Genomic DNA, 16,204 nt, shown 5'->3' on the forward strand with positions numbered 1-16,204 from the left:
AAGAGCCATTTCGTTCGCGAACGACCCATCACTATTTCTTATATCTTTCTACATCTCTCGCTGTTTGGATGTTTTTGTTTTCTATCTTTATTTATATCCCGTTAGTGTGCGCTCGCTCCACTTCTGTAGCGCTAGCTAGACGCCAAGCTTTTGAGACTTCTCTACTACTCAGCTGTGTGCTGTAACTGTAAACACGGCAATGTGATTTTGCAGTACTTTACAGCCAGCACAATAACACTTGAGTTGGTGTTGTGCGTTTCCACCCTTTGTTTTCCTGAAAAAGAAAAATGAATGAAATTCTAAAATCCTCTTTACTGTGTTGTTTATTCAAACTATCAAAGCAGAGGAGCTGTAAAAACCAATCAGAACAAATTGAACTTATAGGGTTAGCACTATGAGAAAGCCAAAGGCTATTATAGTCTATTACATATTACAAATCATTATTATTATTATTATTTGTATACTTTGTTTAATGGTATATTACTATCAAGAAGGCAAATGAGAGCTGTGACAATCTGAATTTAACTGAACAATAAAAGAAGCTTTACATAATCATACATATTAGTTTTTATAACAGAAACTTCAACATCATTGTAAAGAGAACCTCATTAACCCTTTGGAATAGCTGAGACATTACTAACTGAATTACCTAAGAACTTATCATATATACTGATTATCTCAGACATTGTTACTGTTGTTGTAACATATCTTTTTTTAAAAGTCCTCGTGATTGCTCTTAGATCTTTTACATACAGTTTACAGCCTGTGACACTTCACTTGATTTGAATGTAAAGATAAAAACAAAGGATTCATAGCAAATACCTTAAGTTGTATGTTGCTGCTACTCCAGAGGTCTAATTTTAGGCTCAAATAATCGGATTTTCCCACCAGCACTGGCACTGAAACAAGTGCTCCAGTGGATCATGACAAATCTGTAACTGAGTAAACCAAATAAACAATAAGGAAGGATAAACACAAATTAAGATCAATTTACCTGAAAAAAATTGAGAATCCTACTTTGATTATAGGGGGGTGGGAGGGGAGTTGCCCAAGTGTGCCATTCCTTGTTACTTTAGCAGTTACTGTTCCCGTCACTCAGTCAGTATTTTCCATTTCTCTTTCCTCGGCTCATTCCCTCGCCACTCTCGGCTTCTCTTTTGCTCAGTGTGCTCCATTTACAGAAGATTTACAGAGACATGAAAAGCATACAACCAACATAAATTCGTTGTGAGCATGTAACGTGCTCACGGCTGCACTTGGCTCCGTTCCTGGCCCTTGCAGTCACTTCATCTTAGACACACATCACACACTTCAAAAGCAAAACACGCCACAGATTCGCACACACATGTACACACGAACCACACCAACACACTTGTCATCTACACAACACGCTGCAAAGGCATCATCTAGATTTCTACATTAGCGTTCCAATTTTCCCTTCTTTTTTTTTTTTTAACCCTCTGTTGTCTCAGACAAGCTCTGCTTTCCCTCTGGTTGCAGTGCTCTGTTGACTGACAGTATCCCATCAGGGAGGCTTTCTGACAAATGGGGCCAGATGGAGTCGTGCCACTGTTGCTGCTGGCCACAAGACAGCTCTCTGAGGTTATTGCTTAGCTCAGCTTTTACAGTGTTATATATACACCATACACACCACCAGACTAGTTTAAGTGTTTGATTAACTTTTCATGTGTGATCTCCTGTGTATAACTCTGAAACGTTTGGTTAACACTTAACCTCTAGTTATATATATATATATATATATATATATATATATATATATATATATATATATATATTATGCAGCTATTCCTTTACCGCTGTTTACATTCCAAATAAAAGCTTCTTTTCACTGATGGTCTTTTTAGGAACTTTAGAGGCTCACAGCCCTGACCTTTCCATGTCCATGTAAGACTAGAGCAGGCAAACGTCATTAGGGTGCCCTCGCTCACATTAACCAAATGGAGTGCTTCTAGCGTCCATCTACCACCTGTTGTGTGTAACGTCTTAGAGAAAGCGATCTCAAATTTTAGTTTCTGCTTCAGACAAAGGTGGAACTTTTTAACTGGGCCTGTAGCCACCAACAAACACGCCATTTAAGGCCGGGAGATTGCAGAGCATATCTGACGCAGCAATGATTTTGAATCAGCGTACAGATTTTTACTTTGGTGTTACTAGTGACCTGTAAAATGACTTAAACAGTCTAAAAACAAGCATGATAGAGAGAAAGCAAATGGGAGGATACAATTGTTAAAGATCTGCCAAATGGTCCTCTGTGGTTCTATTCTATGAAGAGGCAAACTGTGCACTGCAGCAGAAGAAGAAACAAATGTTTGTGGCATGTCTTCTGCTGAACGTCTTGCTCATTGCTAATTGTCTTTTAGGCAGTGTTGGGTAAGTTACTTTAAAATAGTAACTTAGTTACATTACTAGTTACTTCTATCAAAAGTAACTCAGTTACTTCAAGTTACTCGTTACTTTCAAAGTAACTAGTTACTAGGGAAAGTAACTTTGGTTTTACTCAGAATTCTCTTATTAATGTGTTGCTTCCACAACTTTGCCAGTCTTCTAGCTTGCTTACTTGCCACAAGTGCACTGTGCCACCTACCAATAGAAAGGAAAAGATAATGTGCATATTTCCACGAGAGAAATCCCACGCCTGGACCGTCATTGACTGCTGCCATGATTCTAGCCTACGTCACAGTGTCATGTGCGCCTTTTACATCCAACACAAAAACTGCAGTCGTGGTGCTTTGATTGTACTCAGAACTCGGAAATTCTCCCTTCTGAATAGGAAGATGTAGGTAACACCAGACTGCAGATGAGCTGCATACAGGGCTGGACTGGGACAAAAAATCAGCCCGGGCGTTTTGACTAGAGACCGGCCCACCATTATAGGAAAAATCATTAAGCCTTTGAATGAAAACAAACGCTGTTGTGACAGTGATGTTCACTGTTTTGATGGTATATATGCATCAATCTATCAATCCTTTGTTGTAAGATTCAGATAATTATTTTTTAAAAGCTAGACATTTTAAATGAGAATAAGAAAGAAAAGTATTTATTTGTGCCCACCTCTCCCTGTTAATGCCCTACCTGGCCCCCCTGGCAAAACTTTGCTAGATCCGCCCCTGCACAGTTACCAGCTGTCAGCTACCTAAAAAAGGATCCTGGGGTTATCTGTCTCTCAGAAACAGTTCATAACTTCCCTTCAACTCATTTATGTCACCTAAAAGATAAACCTGTTTCTCCATCACCTGTCCAGCTCTGATTATTCAGTAAGGACATCTCCTGGTTTCATCTTCATGTTTCCCTCTCACCAGATAACCAAACCGATATCATGACCAGCAGCTTTTTTGCAGCTGTGGCTCCAGCAAACCTCAGCTGATACTAGAAATTAATATTAAATCAATTCTAACAACAGCTGATCAAGCTTAAACGTGCTGCTGTTGTTTAACGCGACATCGGCTGGTTTCCTCTTTCTGGCGCAAAGTGGGCGATAAACAAACAAGAGAGCCGATCAGCTGATCATTGATCAGTTTTCATGATTGAAGTAGAAACGGGAGAGGGAGGGGGGAGAATGAAAGAAGAAGAGACAGCTGTGCAGCAAAGACACAGAATAACTCCAGCTTTGTGTCTTTTTCATTGTAGCTGAATTACGGGACAAACTGTTCCTTTTCACCTCAATAAGAAACGCGTAATATTTTCTCTGAATACCAGACGGGACGGTTGGCAACTCTAATAACTTATGAGCAAAATAAAGTTCAACATTAACTTCATAGCACCCACCCAGCTGTATAGAAACTCCGTCATGCTAGCTAGTACGCAGTACGGAAAAAGTCAGAATAACGAAAATAAACTCCACCTAAACTTGGTTTATATCTGACCCAGATAGACTGCAGGTCATAAGTTCTTACCTGAAGTTCAGTTCACACTTGGACCGGTGTTGTGCCAAAGTAGTTACCCCCGTCAAAAATTGTTTCCCCATTCACGGGAGCGCGCAAAGTAGGAGGAGCCACTTGCCCAGCTCCGTTCTGTACGCTACTTGTCACTGATCTGCAGTCGATGCAATAAAGAGTAAAAGCTGGAAAACAGCAGACTCGATGAATTTAATATTAGTTTCGTGACATTGTAATGTGCCGTGTGGAAGACAATTTACCTTAAACTGTACACTGAAATAACCTGCTGGGAATACTTTGTCTAGAAAAAGACTTTGATACTATAATACTGTAAAACCAGACGCGATCATGGAAACACGTCGCTCTCCAGGGAATTTACACTCGGTTTACACTTTGTAGCGAAGCTATCACGAATGAGTTTATTTGCAAAATCAATCACAGTATAACCAATAAGTACAGTAACTTTGGAGACAATGTCATATTCACAGCAAAAGTTATGGAGGGATACAGATTTTATCAGGCTGTGTGGCATCGGCTGCCAAAATGTGTGCCCCCCCATCTGTAATCCATATTGGCTTTGCTATCACAAAGGGTATATTTGCCAAATAAGTCACAGTATAACCAATAAGTACAGTAACTTTGGAGAGGATTTCTTCTTCACAGCAAAAGTTATGGAGGGATACAAAATTTATCAGGCCGTGTGGCATCGGCTGCCAAAATGTGTGCCCCCCCATCTGTAATCCATATTGGCTTTGCTATCACAAAGGGTATATTTGCCAAATAAGTCACAGTATAACCAATAAGTACAGTAACTTTGGAGACAATGTCATATTCACAGCAAAAGTTATGGAGGGATACAGATTTTATCAGGCTGTGTGGCATCGGCTGCCAAAATGTGTGTCCCCCCCCATCAATAATGCACCTTGGCGTTGCTATCACAAAGGGTATATTTGCCAAATAAGTCACAGTATAACCAATAAGTACAGTAACTTTGGAGACAATGTCATATTCACAGCAAAAGTTATGGAGGGATACAGATTTTATCAGGCTGTGTGGCATCGGCTGCCAAAATGTGTGCCCCCCCATCTGTAATCCATATTGGCGTTGCTATCACAAAGGGTATATTTGCCAAATAAGTCACAGTATAACCAATAAGTACAGTAACTTTGGAGAGGATTTCTTCTTCACAGCAAAAGTTATGGAGGGATACAAAATTTATCAGGCCGTGTGGCATCGGCTGCCAAAATGTGTGCCCCCCCATCTGTAATCCATATTGGCTTTGCTATCACAAAGGGTATATTTGCCAAATAAGTCACAGTATAACCAATAAGTACAGTAACTTTGGTGACAATGTCATATTCACAGCAAAAGTTATGGAGGGATACAGATTTTATCAGGCTGTGTGGCATCGGCTGCCAAAATGTGTGTCCCCCCCATCAATAATGCACCTTGGCGTTGCTATCACGAAAGAGTTTATTTGCAAAAGAAATCACAGTATAACTAATAACTACAGTAACTTTGGAGACCATTTGCTTTTTTTAGACTTCTTAATTTAACATCTAAATCTATATATGTAGATATGTGTTCTCAACAATGTGTGCCATAAGAACACTAGCTCTGGACCTTTAGCGTCAACTATGTACAAGCAAAACAAATAAACACATCTTCTGGTGGTGGGCTTTTCACACAGAGCTGGTGGAACCACCGCAAACACATCTCACACTGAATCTGTAAAAAAAAATAATAATTACAAATCCCAATGTTAAAATTTCATTTATGGGAATTGATCATAACAGTCAGCAGTCTTTCTTGATGTCATTACCCATTTGTTGTCAGTTTCATGCTCTTCTTCCCCGCAGAAATGACAGATGTTTGTCAAGTCATCTGTTTTAAAAAGTGAAAAAATAGCACATAGAGTATACTACCTACTGCACTTATTACTTCATTCAAACAACTGTATGGTTTGTTTCTACAGCCATAATGATGAAAATATTCATGATGTGAGAACATTGAATGGTGGAAAATGAGTTACCTGTCTCTAGGAGGAGAGTGGTAGCAATTTGCAGCCTGTGTGTGTTTATGGCCTTTTTTGTAGACGGAAAGTCTATTGACTCTTTTCGCAAGATCTTTTCAGCAAACTGAAACAGAGATTCTAAGATGACTAAATAGGCTAATATCGTAAATGTTATTTTATAGTAATTTGTTTTCTGTGAATCAATTTCTTTCTTTTATTGTGTAATTATCTTATATTCCTTTTCCTGTCATTAACATTTATTACAACACAACATTTCCAATATTCTCGTATATATGTATGTATTACGGTTAAGACTCGTACTTTCAATGCAAAGACTCCACATGAGGTAGCGTCCACTTGTTTTGGGTGTTTGACTGTGTCACAAGTCCATCTTGAGACGTTGCATCCTTTTTTTCGCATGAATGCCCTGAAAGACAAGTACAATAAAAATAACATTTTTTAAAATTTTGGTGACACAAAAAGGTGAACAGTATGGAGAGCTTAAGTGTCTGTTGAACATCAAGTTAAGAACACTGACCACACTGTTTTGTTAAAATCATTACTTTTTAAAAGTCTACAACGCATTTCCGTGGACAATTTCTTGTCCTTTTTTCCCGTTTCCGCCCATGATATAGAAATCAATCACTTACACAGTACACTTTGAAGAGATGTGGAGGAGGAGCAAAGATGAAATTCACACATGTATAACCTATGTGAATTTATTTTAGACATTTGTCTGATGTTTTAGTGCTAAACCTCCGCAACACTTTATGCAACTACTAAGCACTATTCTCCCCGTGCTATATTTTCTAATGTAAAAACATCATCTCATACAGACATCAGGTCCTCAAATAAACATTGAAACATGGGGAGACTTCTCTTGAAAGGCAAAATTAACCCATAACACCACAATATCAGAAGGCCAACACAAAAATTTAAACCTGTTGCTGCTAGTTTTTTAATTGTGAGTACCAATTTTTAAAAAAAAAAATTTTGATTGACATCATACTTATAATTGTCATAATAAACACAAAAATAACAACAGCAACAAAGAGTTTAATAAAGGGTCAAAATAAATTTCAACATTTATCCTTACCTTGTTGATTCCAAACAATTTTGGATACCTTGTTTAGTTTCTCCGAGTGGATCAAGATACAGTGACTTCTTTTCTTGTGGGTAAATGACCTACAGTAAAATTATGTGGAGAATTACATGTAATAATTCAAGACTTAAGATTATCTGCATGCCATGCATTTGTCTTATAAAACTGATTTGATGAATATTGTAAATGCAATTATTTTTTTACCACTAATGTCCAGTGATGGTGTTCATTTACAATTCCCAGAATGACTTCATGCTCCATGGGTTTGATCTTAAATTGAAACAAAAGAATAAAAATATTAACTTCAGACATAAAAAAAAGAAATGCAATAACATGTTGTTTAGAGTCCTTTTTTATTAAAGCAATTTATGATATATTATATATCATCCACTTATAAAGTACTCTGCGACAGCCATGATTCACCCCTCATTTCTTTAACCTGTGCAAGAAGCTGGACTATCTTATATTTTTTATAAGTGGTTTTGCACATAACTTCCTCCAAGACTAATAAAGGTCTTTCTAAGGATTTTTTTTTGGACATGGAGTTCATTTTCAATCATTTTCAATGTGATCCTTGTACCATCTGCAGAATAATGTTTAATGCTTTCTTAAGCCTCTTTAACAGTGACGTATGAATCACTTGAGAATAAAAAGGTACCTATTAAAGAGATGAAGCAGTGTTGAAGATTTCAAAAGAGATATTAGCCCAAATGTTTGCAAATCTCAAATCAAGCATTGATTGGAATGTGTACAAAAAAATGATATGATCCGAGGTACTTAAACAATACACACAAGATTCTTTCTAGAGATACCTACCTTGAGTCTTTGAGCTTTTCTCTTCCAAATGGCAGTCATTGAAAATGAATCAATGAATGCTGCTTTTGCTGAATTATGACGATTGCATTGTCTCACCATGATCGCAAGATATGCATTAATAGACTGTGAATACAAAATGTAAACATTTTTTAACTGTTGTCAAGGAATAAAACACTGATAGTTGCATTGTTGTCAGTAAAGATCACTGTACCTCACTTTCCAACTCCATGTCCGGACCAATTTGTTGGATATCCCAGTAGAATAATTTGTAAGCACCAATTTTGGAGAGTAGAACGTGAGGACTCTTTCCAGCCCAGGCATCCATTATATCTACAAAAAGTAATGAGAAAAAGAGATAAGTCAGCAGGACTAAATGTAAATCAAAATTTAAAATGCATAATTTCTTATGTAGTTGTCTGACAAAAGATGTGTTTCAGGGTAAATACTTTTAAGACGCTGATAAAATGGGCACATGGTTTAACATTGTATTTTGTAGAAAAAAAAGAGCAAAAAGAGTTTTCTATAATGTTTTGCCCCACGAAGGTTTTTTTTTTAAAGCATTAACATATTGTTAAATTTAAATATTCTGTTAGGACATATACCTAAAAAAATCTTTTTAAAGGTGTAAAATTTGCTATGCCATGATCTACAGAGTACTGAAACAAACACTGTCATAGGATCAAAAGTCCTTTTTGAAAAAATAAAAAAATATTATATTTATTTACATTTCTCTGCAACTGTTGGTTCTGTGGTTTGTGCTGTAGATTGCTGGGCTGTAATCTGTGGAGCTGAGGCTTGTGTGGTTGTAGCATTTGGAGCTGTGGTCTGTGAGGATGGGTCTGCTGTTGTGGTCGGGTCTGCCGTTGTCATCTGTGAGGCTGGGTCTGCTGTTGTGGTCTTTGAGGCTGGGTCTGCTGTTGTGGTCAGGTCTGCTGTTGTGGTCGGGTCTGCTGTTGTGGTCTGTGAGGCTGGGTCTGCTGTTGTGGTCGGGTCTGCTGTTGTGGTCTGTGAGGCTGGGTCTGCTGTTGTGGTCAGGTCTGCTGTTGTGGTCGGGTCTGCTGTTGTGGTCTGTGAGGCTGGGTCTGCTGTTGTGGTCAGGTCTGCTGTTGTGGTCGGGTCTGCTGTTGTGGTCTGTGAGGCCTGGTCTGCTGTTATGGTCTTTGAGGCTGGGTCTGCTGCTGTTTTGGATTCGGTTTGTAGAGCTGTAGCGTGTTCTGGTGCTGTAGCACTTGTGGCTGGTTCTGGTGGTTCGTTCTCTTTCTGTGCTGTTGCTCCTGACTCTGGTTCTGATACCGTTATTGCTATACCTTGTGGAACTGGAGATGGATGTTGTGTTTGAACTGGTAGTGATGTAAGTGATGCCATTGGTGCTGTAGCCTGTGTAGCTCTAGGAGGAGGTGGTGGTGCTACCGCCACTGGTGCTGCTGTAGCCTGTGAAGCTAGAGCAGATGCTGGTGCTGCTGCAGCTTGTGGTGCTGCTGGACCTGGTTGTGCTGTTAGTAATGTGGCTGCTGTTTTCTTTAAACCCCAGTGTGGCACTCTTGGCATGCTGTCTTTGCTTAACTTTAGCTGGTCAATATTTACTTTTGGAATGATTGTCCCATTGGAATCCTGAAGATCTGCACTTTTACCTTGGATTGCTGTAATAATGTAAGGGCCTAAAAAGTTTGCTTCAAGTTTCCCCCCTTTCCTCTGCTGGCTTCTTATGTTAGCTCTTAAAACTTTGTCACCAACTTTGAAGACAACATCTCTCTTCATCATTTTTATTTTGCCCTTTGTTTTTTCCTGAGCTTTGACCACATTGTCCTTCACCAGTTCCAACAGCTTTTGATGCTTTTGAATGTCTTCCGACAGCTCCTCCTGCCCCACAATGTCTTCCACACTCTCATCAACCTTTGAATCAAAAGACATGTCTATCATTACTATAATTTGTGTAAGATACACAGATAATACATAAAAGAACTGAGAAATACAGTAAAAAAGTTTAGTGTCTTTGGTAAGTTTTTAAGACACAATGTATTTCTGGCAAAGCTTCAGTGTATCTTAGGATTGATTGGACATGAAGAAAACTGTTATTGAGGGGTGGAACAATCCATAAAAATATTCAGTGGTGTAGTGCTTTTATGGCGGTGACATAGCATCCATTGAAACTGATCTGCCTGCGCCTCAAAAACTAAAAAACTTTTGTTGTGTGGGATTTCCGTGTAGTTTGTCACAGACAAAAAGACATACCATGAACTCTTCTGGGATTTCGGAAGGATAGCGAGCCTCTCTGCCAAACATTAGGTAATAAGGTGAGTATTTGGTGGTCACTTGTTTTTTAGTTCTGAGTCCAAACATTACAGCATCCAGATACTCATCCCACATTTCTGGTTGGTCACCAACGACTTTACACAGGGCTCTGACAATGAAAGCACATAGAAGACAGTCATATGAAAGATCATTTACATTTTTTAATAGTTTAATGTCATGCATTAATGTTTTGTTTGAAGGGAACCCCCATAAATGTATAACATGTACTCCAAGAATTTACCTCTGGATGGTGCCATTCATTTTCTCCACCAGCCCATTTGTTTGTGGGTGATAGGGGGAGCAGAGGCTTCTTTTAATTTTTAACAATCCGCAAACCCTTTTGTTGAGCTGCAAAAGAAAGTTATATACACTGGCTATAAGCACATTAAAATAAGAATTTAAATAAACAGCTGTCATACTAATATCTCAAAAACAGATTTATAAAGACCAGAAAATTAACCATTTTCAAAAAATTATTCAAATATGAGTTCACATATTTTTGCCAAAGACTAAAGTACTTACAGAATTGACAAATTCTTTGCCTTGGTCAGTAAGAATCCTTTTCGGGGCTTCGAACTGGTGGACAAATTTTATGAGACAGTTTGTCACTTCCCCGGCTGATTTTGACTTTAAAGGGTATGCTTGTGGCCATTTTGTAAAATAATCAATAAAAACACATATGTATTGATGTCCATTGTTGGTTTCAGTAAGTTTTCCAATAAGGTCCATCCCAACCAGTTCAAATGGCTGAGAGACCTTAAAAAGAAAATCATAGTTAAGTTAATAATACTGAAATTACACAGAATGCTAGTCTATTGTTATAATTTTTTCAAGTATATAATCAGTAGGTTTCTAAGCAATGAAAACATTGTGTGATTAAATGTGATTATTTGCTATGGTCGATGACTAACCTTTATCGGAATGTATTCTGCTGGTTTTTTAATCGTTGCAGCACTTGCCTGGCAAAGTGCACACTGGGAAACCTAATCAAAAATAAAAGCAATTCAATAAGAAACACAAGAGTTGAGGATCAAGGTTTACATAACTTATTTTGAGAGCTACAGAAACATTGCTGTGTTCCTCTTAAAATAAGTTAGCTGTAGTTGAATTACATAGAGTTTGTTTTGGAGTACCCACCCAATTATTGATGTCCACTGACATCCCTGGCCAGTAGAACCGCTTTGAAATGGCTTCTCTTGTTTTTGTTTGCCCGCAATGGGCCCCAGTAGGACTGGCATGAAAATCTGAAAAAATTGCGTTTGCCTTATCAGCCCCACAGACTACCGTTGTCTTTATGGTTTTGTCTGTGCCTTTGTAGCGCCAGTAAAACAGCTGCTCCCCTAAACATAAACAAGAAAATAGAAATGTTTATTATAGCTGTTTAAACCACGACAGGTCTATATGTGGTAAAAGTCATGACAATACATCTTGAATGTAATGAATCAATTATGTATGTGATATAATATGTGGCTGACTATTGGACTGGTTCTCTATATTTATGACAGTATGACTACTTCAGAAACCAAAAAGATTATGCCACACACAAGACTGTATTACTGATACTAAAAAAAGTGATGGATGTGTAAAGTCATTATGACTAATGGCCTTCAGATATCATGGATTTATTTTTAATACAAATATCAATTCAAAGTAGTTTAATTCCAAATTTCCTGCTGTCAGTAATTTTCCACATATGTAATTTAAAGACATAAAGACATAACAGTGGGTACACCTGCGTAAAAGGGTGTGGCACATACCACTCCAAAAGTAATTACGACGTAATATATTGTAGTTAAGCTATAAAAGGACAAAAACAGTTCTTAGTTAACGCTGTCTACTTAATAGCAAACCTTAAAACTTTTACTTTAATAAACGCCCATGTGCCTATTAACCGGGGTTAACTAGGTCAAAGAAAGGTCAAGCTAATTAAATCGGTTAGTGCAAATTAAGACTACACATTATGCCATTGTATATGTGTTAATATATATGTATTGATGACATTTATAAACGCTACAAAGTTGCTGTTATTACCTTCAATGTCGTAAATAGCAGCTTTTCTTCGGAGAAGAAATTTCTCTTTCTTCGTGAAAAGCGCTGGATACTCGCCTTTCAGTTTATATGCAACCAAAATCTTGTACTCGTCTGGTTCCATCCTCTTGTGGTGTTTGTTATTTTCGAAAACAAATTGTAAAGTAAAGTAATCTCAGAGGCACTCTGGTTTTCGGTTCGTGGGCACAATGTGAGCTAATTTGCATAATTGATGAGGAAAACCCACGTGACCGGAGATTTTGGAAAAATTTGACAATGTCGGAGTCGAGTAGGCCTACGAAAGGTTGGCCAAAAATAACTTGCAAAATTTTGAAAAGCCCTGTTACTTACAAAGACGATAAATATATATATTTAAATGTTGTTTTAAATTGTATTTATTTACAAAGAAAAACTCTGCTAATGTGCATTATTATAGATTGGGGGGTGGGGGGCACACATTTTGGCAGCCGATGCCACACAGCCTGATAAATTTTGTATCCCTCCATAACTTTTGCTGTGAATATGACATCGTCTCCAAAGTTACTGTACTTATTGGTTATACTGTGACTTATTTGGCAAATATACCCTTTGTGATAGCAAAGCCAATATGGATTACAGATGGGGGGGCACACATTTTGGCAGCCGATGCCACACGGCCTGATAAATTTTGTATCCCTCCATAACTTTTGCTGTGAAGAAGAAATCCTCTCCAAAGTTACTGTACTTATTGGTTATACTGTGACTTATTTGGCAAATATACCCTTTGTGATAGCAACGCCAATATGGATTACAGATGGGGGGGCACACATTTTGGCAGCCGATGCCACACAGCCTGATAAAATCTGTATCCCTCCATAACTTTTGCTGTGAATATGACATTGTCTCCAAAGTTACTGTACTTATTGGTTATACTGTGACTTATTTGGCAAATATACCCTTTGTGATAGCAACGCCAAGGTGCATTATTGATGGGGGGGGACACACATTTTGGCAGCCGATGCCACACAGCCTGATAAAATCTGTATCCCTCCATAACTTTTGCTGTGAATAAGAAATCGTCTCCAAAGTTACTGTACTTATTGGTTATACTGTGATTGATTTTGCAAATAAACTCATTCGTGATAGCTTCGCTACAAAGTGTAAACCGAGTGTAAATTCCCTGGAGAGCGACGTGTTTCCATGATCGCGTCTGGTTTTACAGTATTATAGTATCAAAGTCTTTTTCTAGACAAAAGTATTCCCAGCAGGTTATTTCAGTGTACAGTTTAAGGTAAATTGTCTTCCACACGGCACATTACAATGTCACGAAACTAATATTAAATTCATCGAGTCTGCTGTTTTCCAGCTTTTACTCTTTATTGCGTCGACTGCAGATCAGTGACAAGTAGCGTACAGAACGGAGCTGGGCAAGTGGCTCCTCCTACTTTGCGCGCTCCCGTGAATGGGGAAACAATTTTTGACGGGGGTAACTACTTTGGCACAACACCGGCGGCCGCCTCGGGTCTCTTTTCCTTCTGCGTCCCCTTTCCCTCATCCAACTGCTGCCTCCACCACTTGCTAATGTTACAGAATCTGTGGAAGCTCCGCGATAGCCACCACACGAAGTAACGAGTAACGACCCTATCTAAATCCTAGTAACGACTAACGCGTTCCTGATTTTGGCATAATAACTAGTTACCGTGCTCGTTACCACAATAATAACGTAGTTACTGTAACGCTTTACTTAATAACGCGTTAGTCCCAACACTGCTTTTAGGACAATTATTAGCAGCAGCATCTCAAAAAGCACAGAGGACACCTGACTGCTCTGCTCTGTTTGTACAACAGTATTCACATTTACAGCTAGGAATGCACCGACCAGTCCAGTACCAGCTCAAACAGCTAGATCTGTTATTGGTGAGTAATGAATAGATTATCCTCAATCTATGGTGCCAATCTATTTATTTATGCTTTGTTTACTAAGTTTACTGAACAAGCAGCCGGTCACCAGAAGTGCACGACGAAGCCAACAGCAAAGGGTCACTAGTCTGAAGGTATTTCATGTTCTACATTTATGCATATATATATTTTTCAAGTTTCCACTAATTTCAGATATAACCACAAACAGTCAGCAAGTGAGTTCAATAACCAAACAGCTCCATTCATAGTGTTGCTCCAAGTCTTTCCCTCACTCCCTGTATCTAAGTCTCAGCACTTCACTAACATAATGAGCTGTCCTCAACTTGATTACTGTTATTTTTGCTCCACTCCCTGTGCACATGCAGTGAAACTGAGAGCAGAGAAAAGAAAGGAAGGAGTGCATAAAGACTCCCACTGAGCTTAATGAACACAAATGCAAATCAAACAATTCATTTCTCTATCTTGGTGCTGTGGTTATGCATTATTTTAAAAACAGATTAACTAAGTTAATGTGTATACTACAATGTATTTGTATTTCACTATCATTGAAGAGGTGGCTAGATCCAAATATCGATAGCACTGAATCCAAAGCTGGTATTGGTATCAGATTGATACTTTGTTTCTATCCTCGATGTTCAATTTGTAGCCTGAATTGTTTTAAACAAAAACATAGTTTAAACACACTCTATGAAAATGATGTGATTTAGAGCCGGGCACATTTACATTCAAGGTCTCCAAAAAAAACAGATTCAAAATACATGAAAACCTGCAAAGTGTTTTTTGTTGTGTTAATTATTGTGGAAGTTAAAAAGCATTGTGTTTATTAAAATGTGCTAAGAATTTGCAGATTAACAATGCTCTTCCCTACACAAGCTGCCTTTATAGGTTAAAAGTATCTGTATCAGTATTGGTATCAGATCAATACTGGCCATGTATTTATTTGGTACCAGATCAATACCAAAATTTGGAGTATTGCACAGTACTAGTATTTCTGTATTTGGAAAGCAAGATTTAGGCTCTTCCTCTCTTCTCTCTTCCTTACAATGAGGTTTACAGCTTCTTCATTTACGATGACAAAGGACAGGTATTGGCTAATGACAGATAGCCAAAGCCAAGATCTTTGTATTGGTATTCAAACCTAAAATGTTGGAACAGTGCGTCCCCTTTTGCAAGAAATACAGCAAACATGACACTGACTTCTTTCAAAGCACCACCTAGTTAAGTTTTATACAGACAGCTTGAAAAACTTCCAAGCTCAGAAGACTCAGCCTTCTCTGTGGTTTCAAGGTCTTTTGTTGCTGGGTTTTTTCCCTTCTTTTTTTATGTTGTGCTATCCATTATGCAATTATGCAAATACCCACAGCAATCTTCTTGTGTGGCTGCACGGCTACAAATGTGTGTGATGGTTTCTTTTTTCACTTCAGAAACATTCACACTATTCCCCACAGAAAAAGTCAAATATACTATTAAGTGTGGAAGCAGAATCCCATCATAAGCAGTCAACTGAAATGCATTCGTGGAGAATTTTAAATCCAAGTGTGAAATGCAATCAGCTCAAATAGATACAATCTGGATCTGGATGACGCAAGGTCTTAAGTTACAAAGCTATATTCTTTTTTTCCTTCCTTCTTTTAGAAATACATATGTAGTCCAGTACCAATGAGAGGTGGACAACTGTGGCTATATTTGAAGGTAATGCCTGGTTTTCATTTCAAAATAACATCAGAGGCTCTTTAGTTAAGCAACGCCTTTGCCACAACACACAGCCTGTCATTTGAAAACTGCTCCTAATATTCTTTTCCTTGCCAGCTAATCCAGTGGCAGGTTGAAGAGGTGCTCCTTTGTTTATACTTTGGCTCTTAATGACAGGCTGTCTGATAGATTTGGCTGCCCGAAATTATAGTATGAGGTCATCATGTTAAATTCTCAATATCCAGAAATCAAAGCTGACATTTGTACACAATGTGACATAGTCTTTGTTCTTACCTGAATAGAAGGGTAATGGTATTAAACGTTAAAGCCTCTCTTTGTAACTTCACTGGATAATTTGTAATAACATGTATCATTTGCCATGACAATAAAGGGTAAACCATTTATTATTATACTTGTAAACATAAGGATATAAATGTACTAAAAAAGTAGTATTTTTTCCATATT

At 38.1% G+C, this 16,204-nt stretch overlaps 2 protein-coding genes and 1 long non-coding RNA gene across 7 annotated transcripts in view; 1 reads left to right on the forward strand and 2 right to left on the reverse strand.

The window, feature by feature from the left end:
• The window catches only part of dab2ipb (DAB2 interacting protein b), a 209,580-nt gene that overhangs the window by 140,634 nt on the left and 52,742 nt on the right, over positions 1–16,204 (reverse strand). The window lies entirely within an intron of this gene.
• Positions 3,943–13,636, reverse strand: LOC146514028 (uncharacterized). The gene is made up of 15 exons (XM_085168649.1): positions 12,152–13,636; positions 11,258–11,460; positions 11,032–11,103; positions 10,643–10,876; positions 10,362–10,468; positions 10,061–10,229; positions 8,554–9,721; positions 8,040–8,158; positions 7,829–7,951; positions 7,217–7,282; positions 7,007–7,095; positions 6,232–6,337; positions 5,929–6,034; positions 5,719–5,780; positions 3,943–5,624 (listed from the first exon to the last, which is right to left on the reverse strand). The coding sequence occupies exons 1-15, from the start codon at positions 12,270–12,272 to the stop codon at positions 5,532–5,534; spliced, it is 2,838 nt and encodes a 945-aa protein (XP_085024775.1). The 5' UTR covers positions 12,273–13,636; the 3' UTR covers positions 3,943–5,531.
• On the forward strand, positions 6,018–9,738 carry LOC146514029 (uncharacterized). Its single transcript, XR_014875390.1, has 2 exons — positions 6,018–6,459; positions 6,639–9,738. It is a non-coding gene; the product is annotated as an uncharacterized LOC146514029 (long non-coding RNA).

The sequence above is a fragment of the Neolamprologus multifasciatus genome, chromosome 7, assembly GCF_963576455.1.
Source record: "Neolamprologus multifasciatus chromosome 7, fNeoMul1.2, whole genome shotgun sequence".
NCBI classification, from domain to species: domain Eukaryota; kingdom Metazoa; phylum Chordata; class Actinopteri; order Cichliformes; family Cichlidae; genus Neolamprologus; species Neolamprologus multifasciatus.

Bases quoted from the DNA above. Each gene is read 5' to 3' on its own strand.
- LOC146514028 (XM_085168649.1), bottom strand. From the start codon at position 12,272: ATGGAACCAGACGAGTACAAGATTTTGGTTGCATATAAACTGAAAGGC. The intron at 7,952-8,039 runs GTACAGTGATCT...TTGTATTCACAG, and splicing joins ACATGGAGTTGGAAAGTGAG to TCTATTAATGCATATCTTGC. The intron at 5,625-5,718 runs GTAATGACATCA...TTTTTTTTACAG, and splicing joins ATGAAACTGACAACAAATGG to ATTCAGTGTGAGATGTGTTT.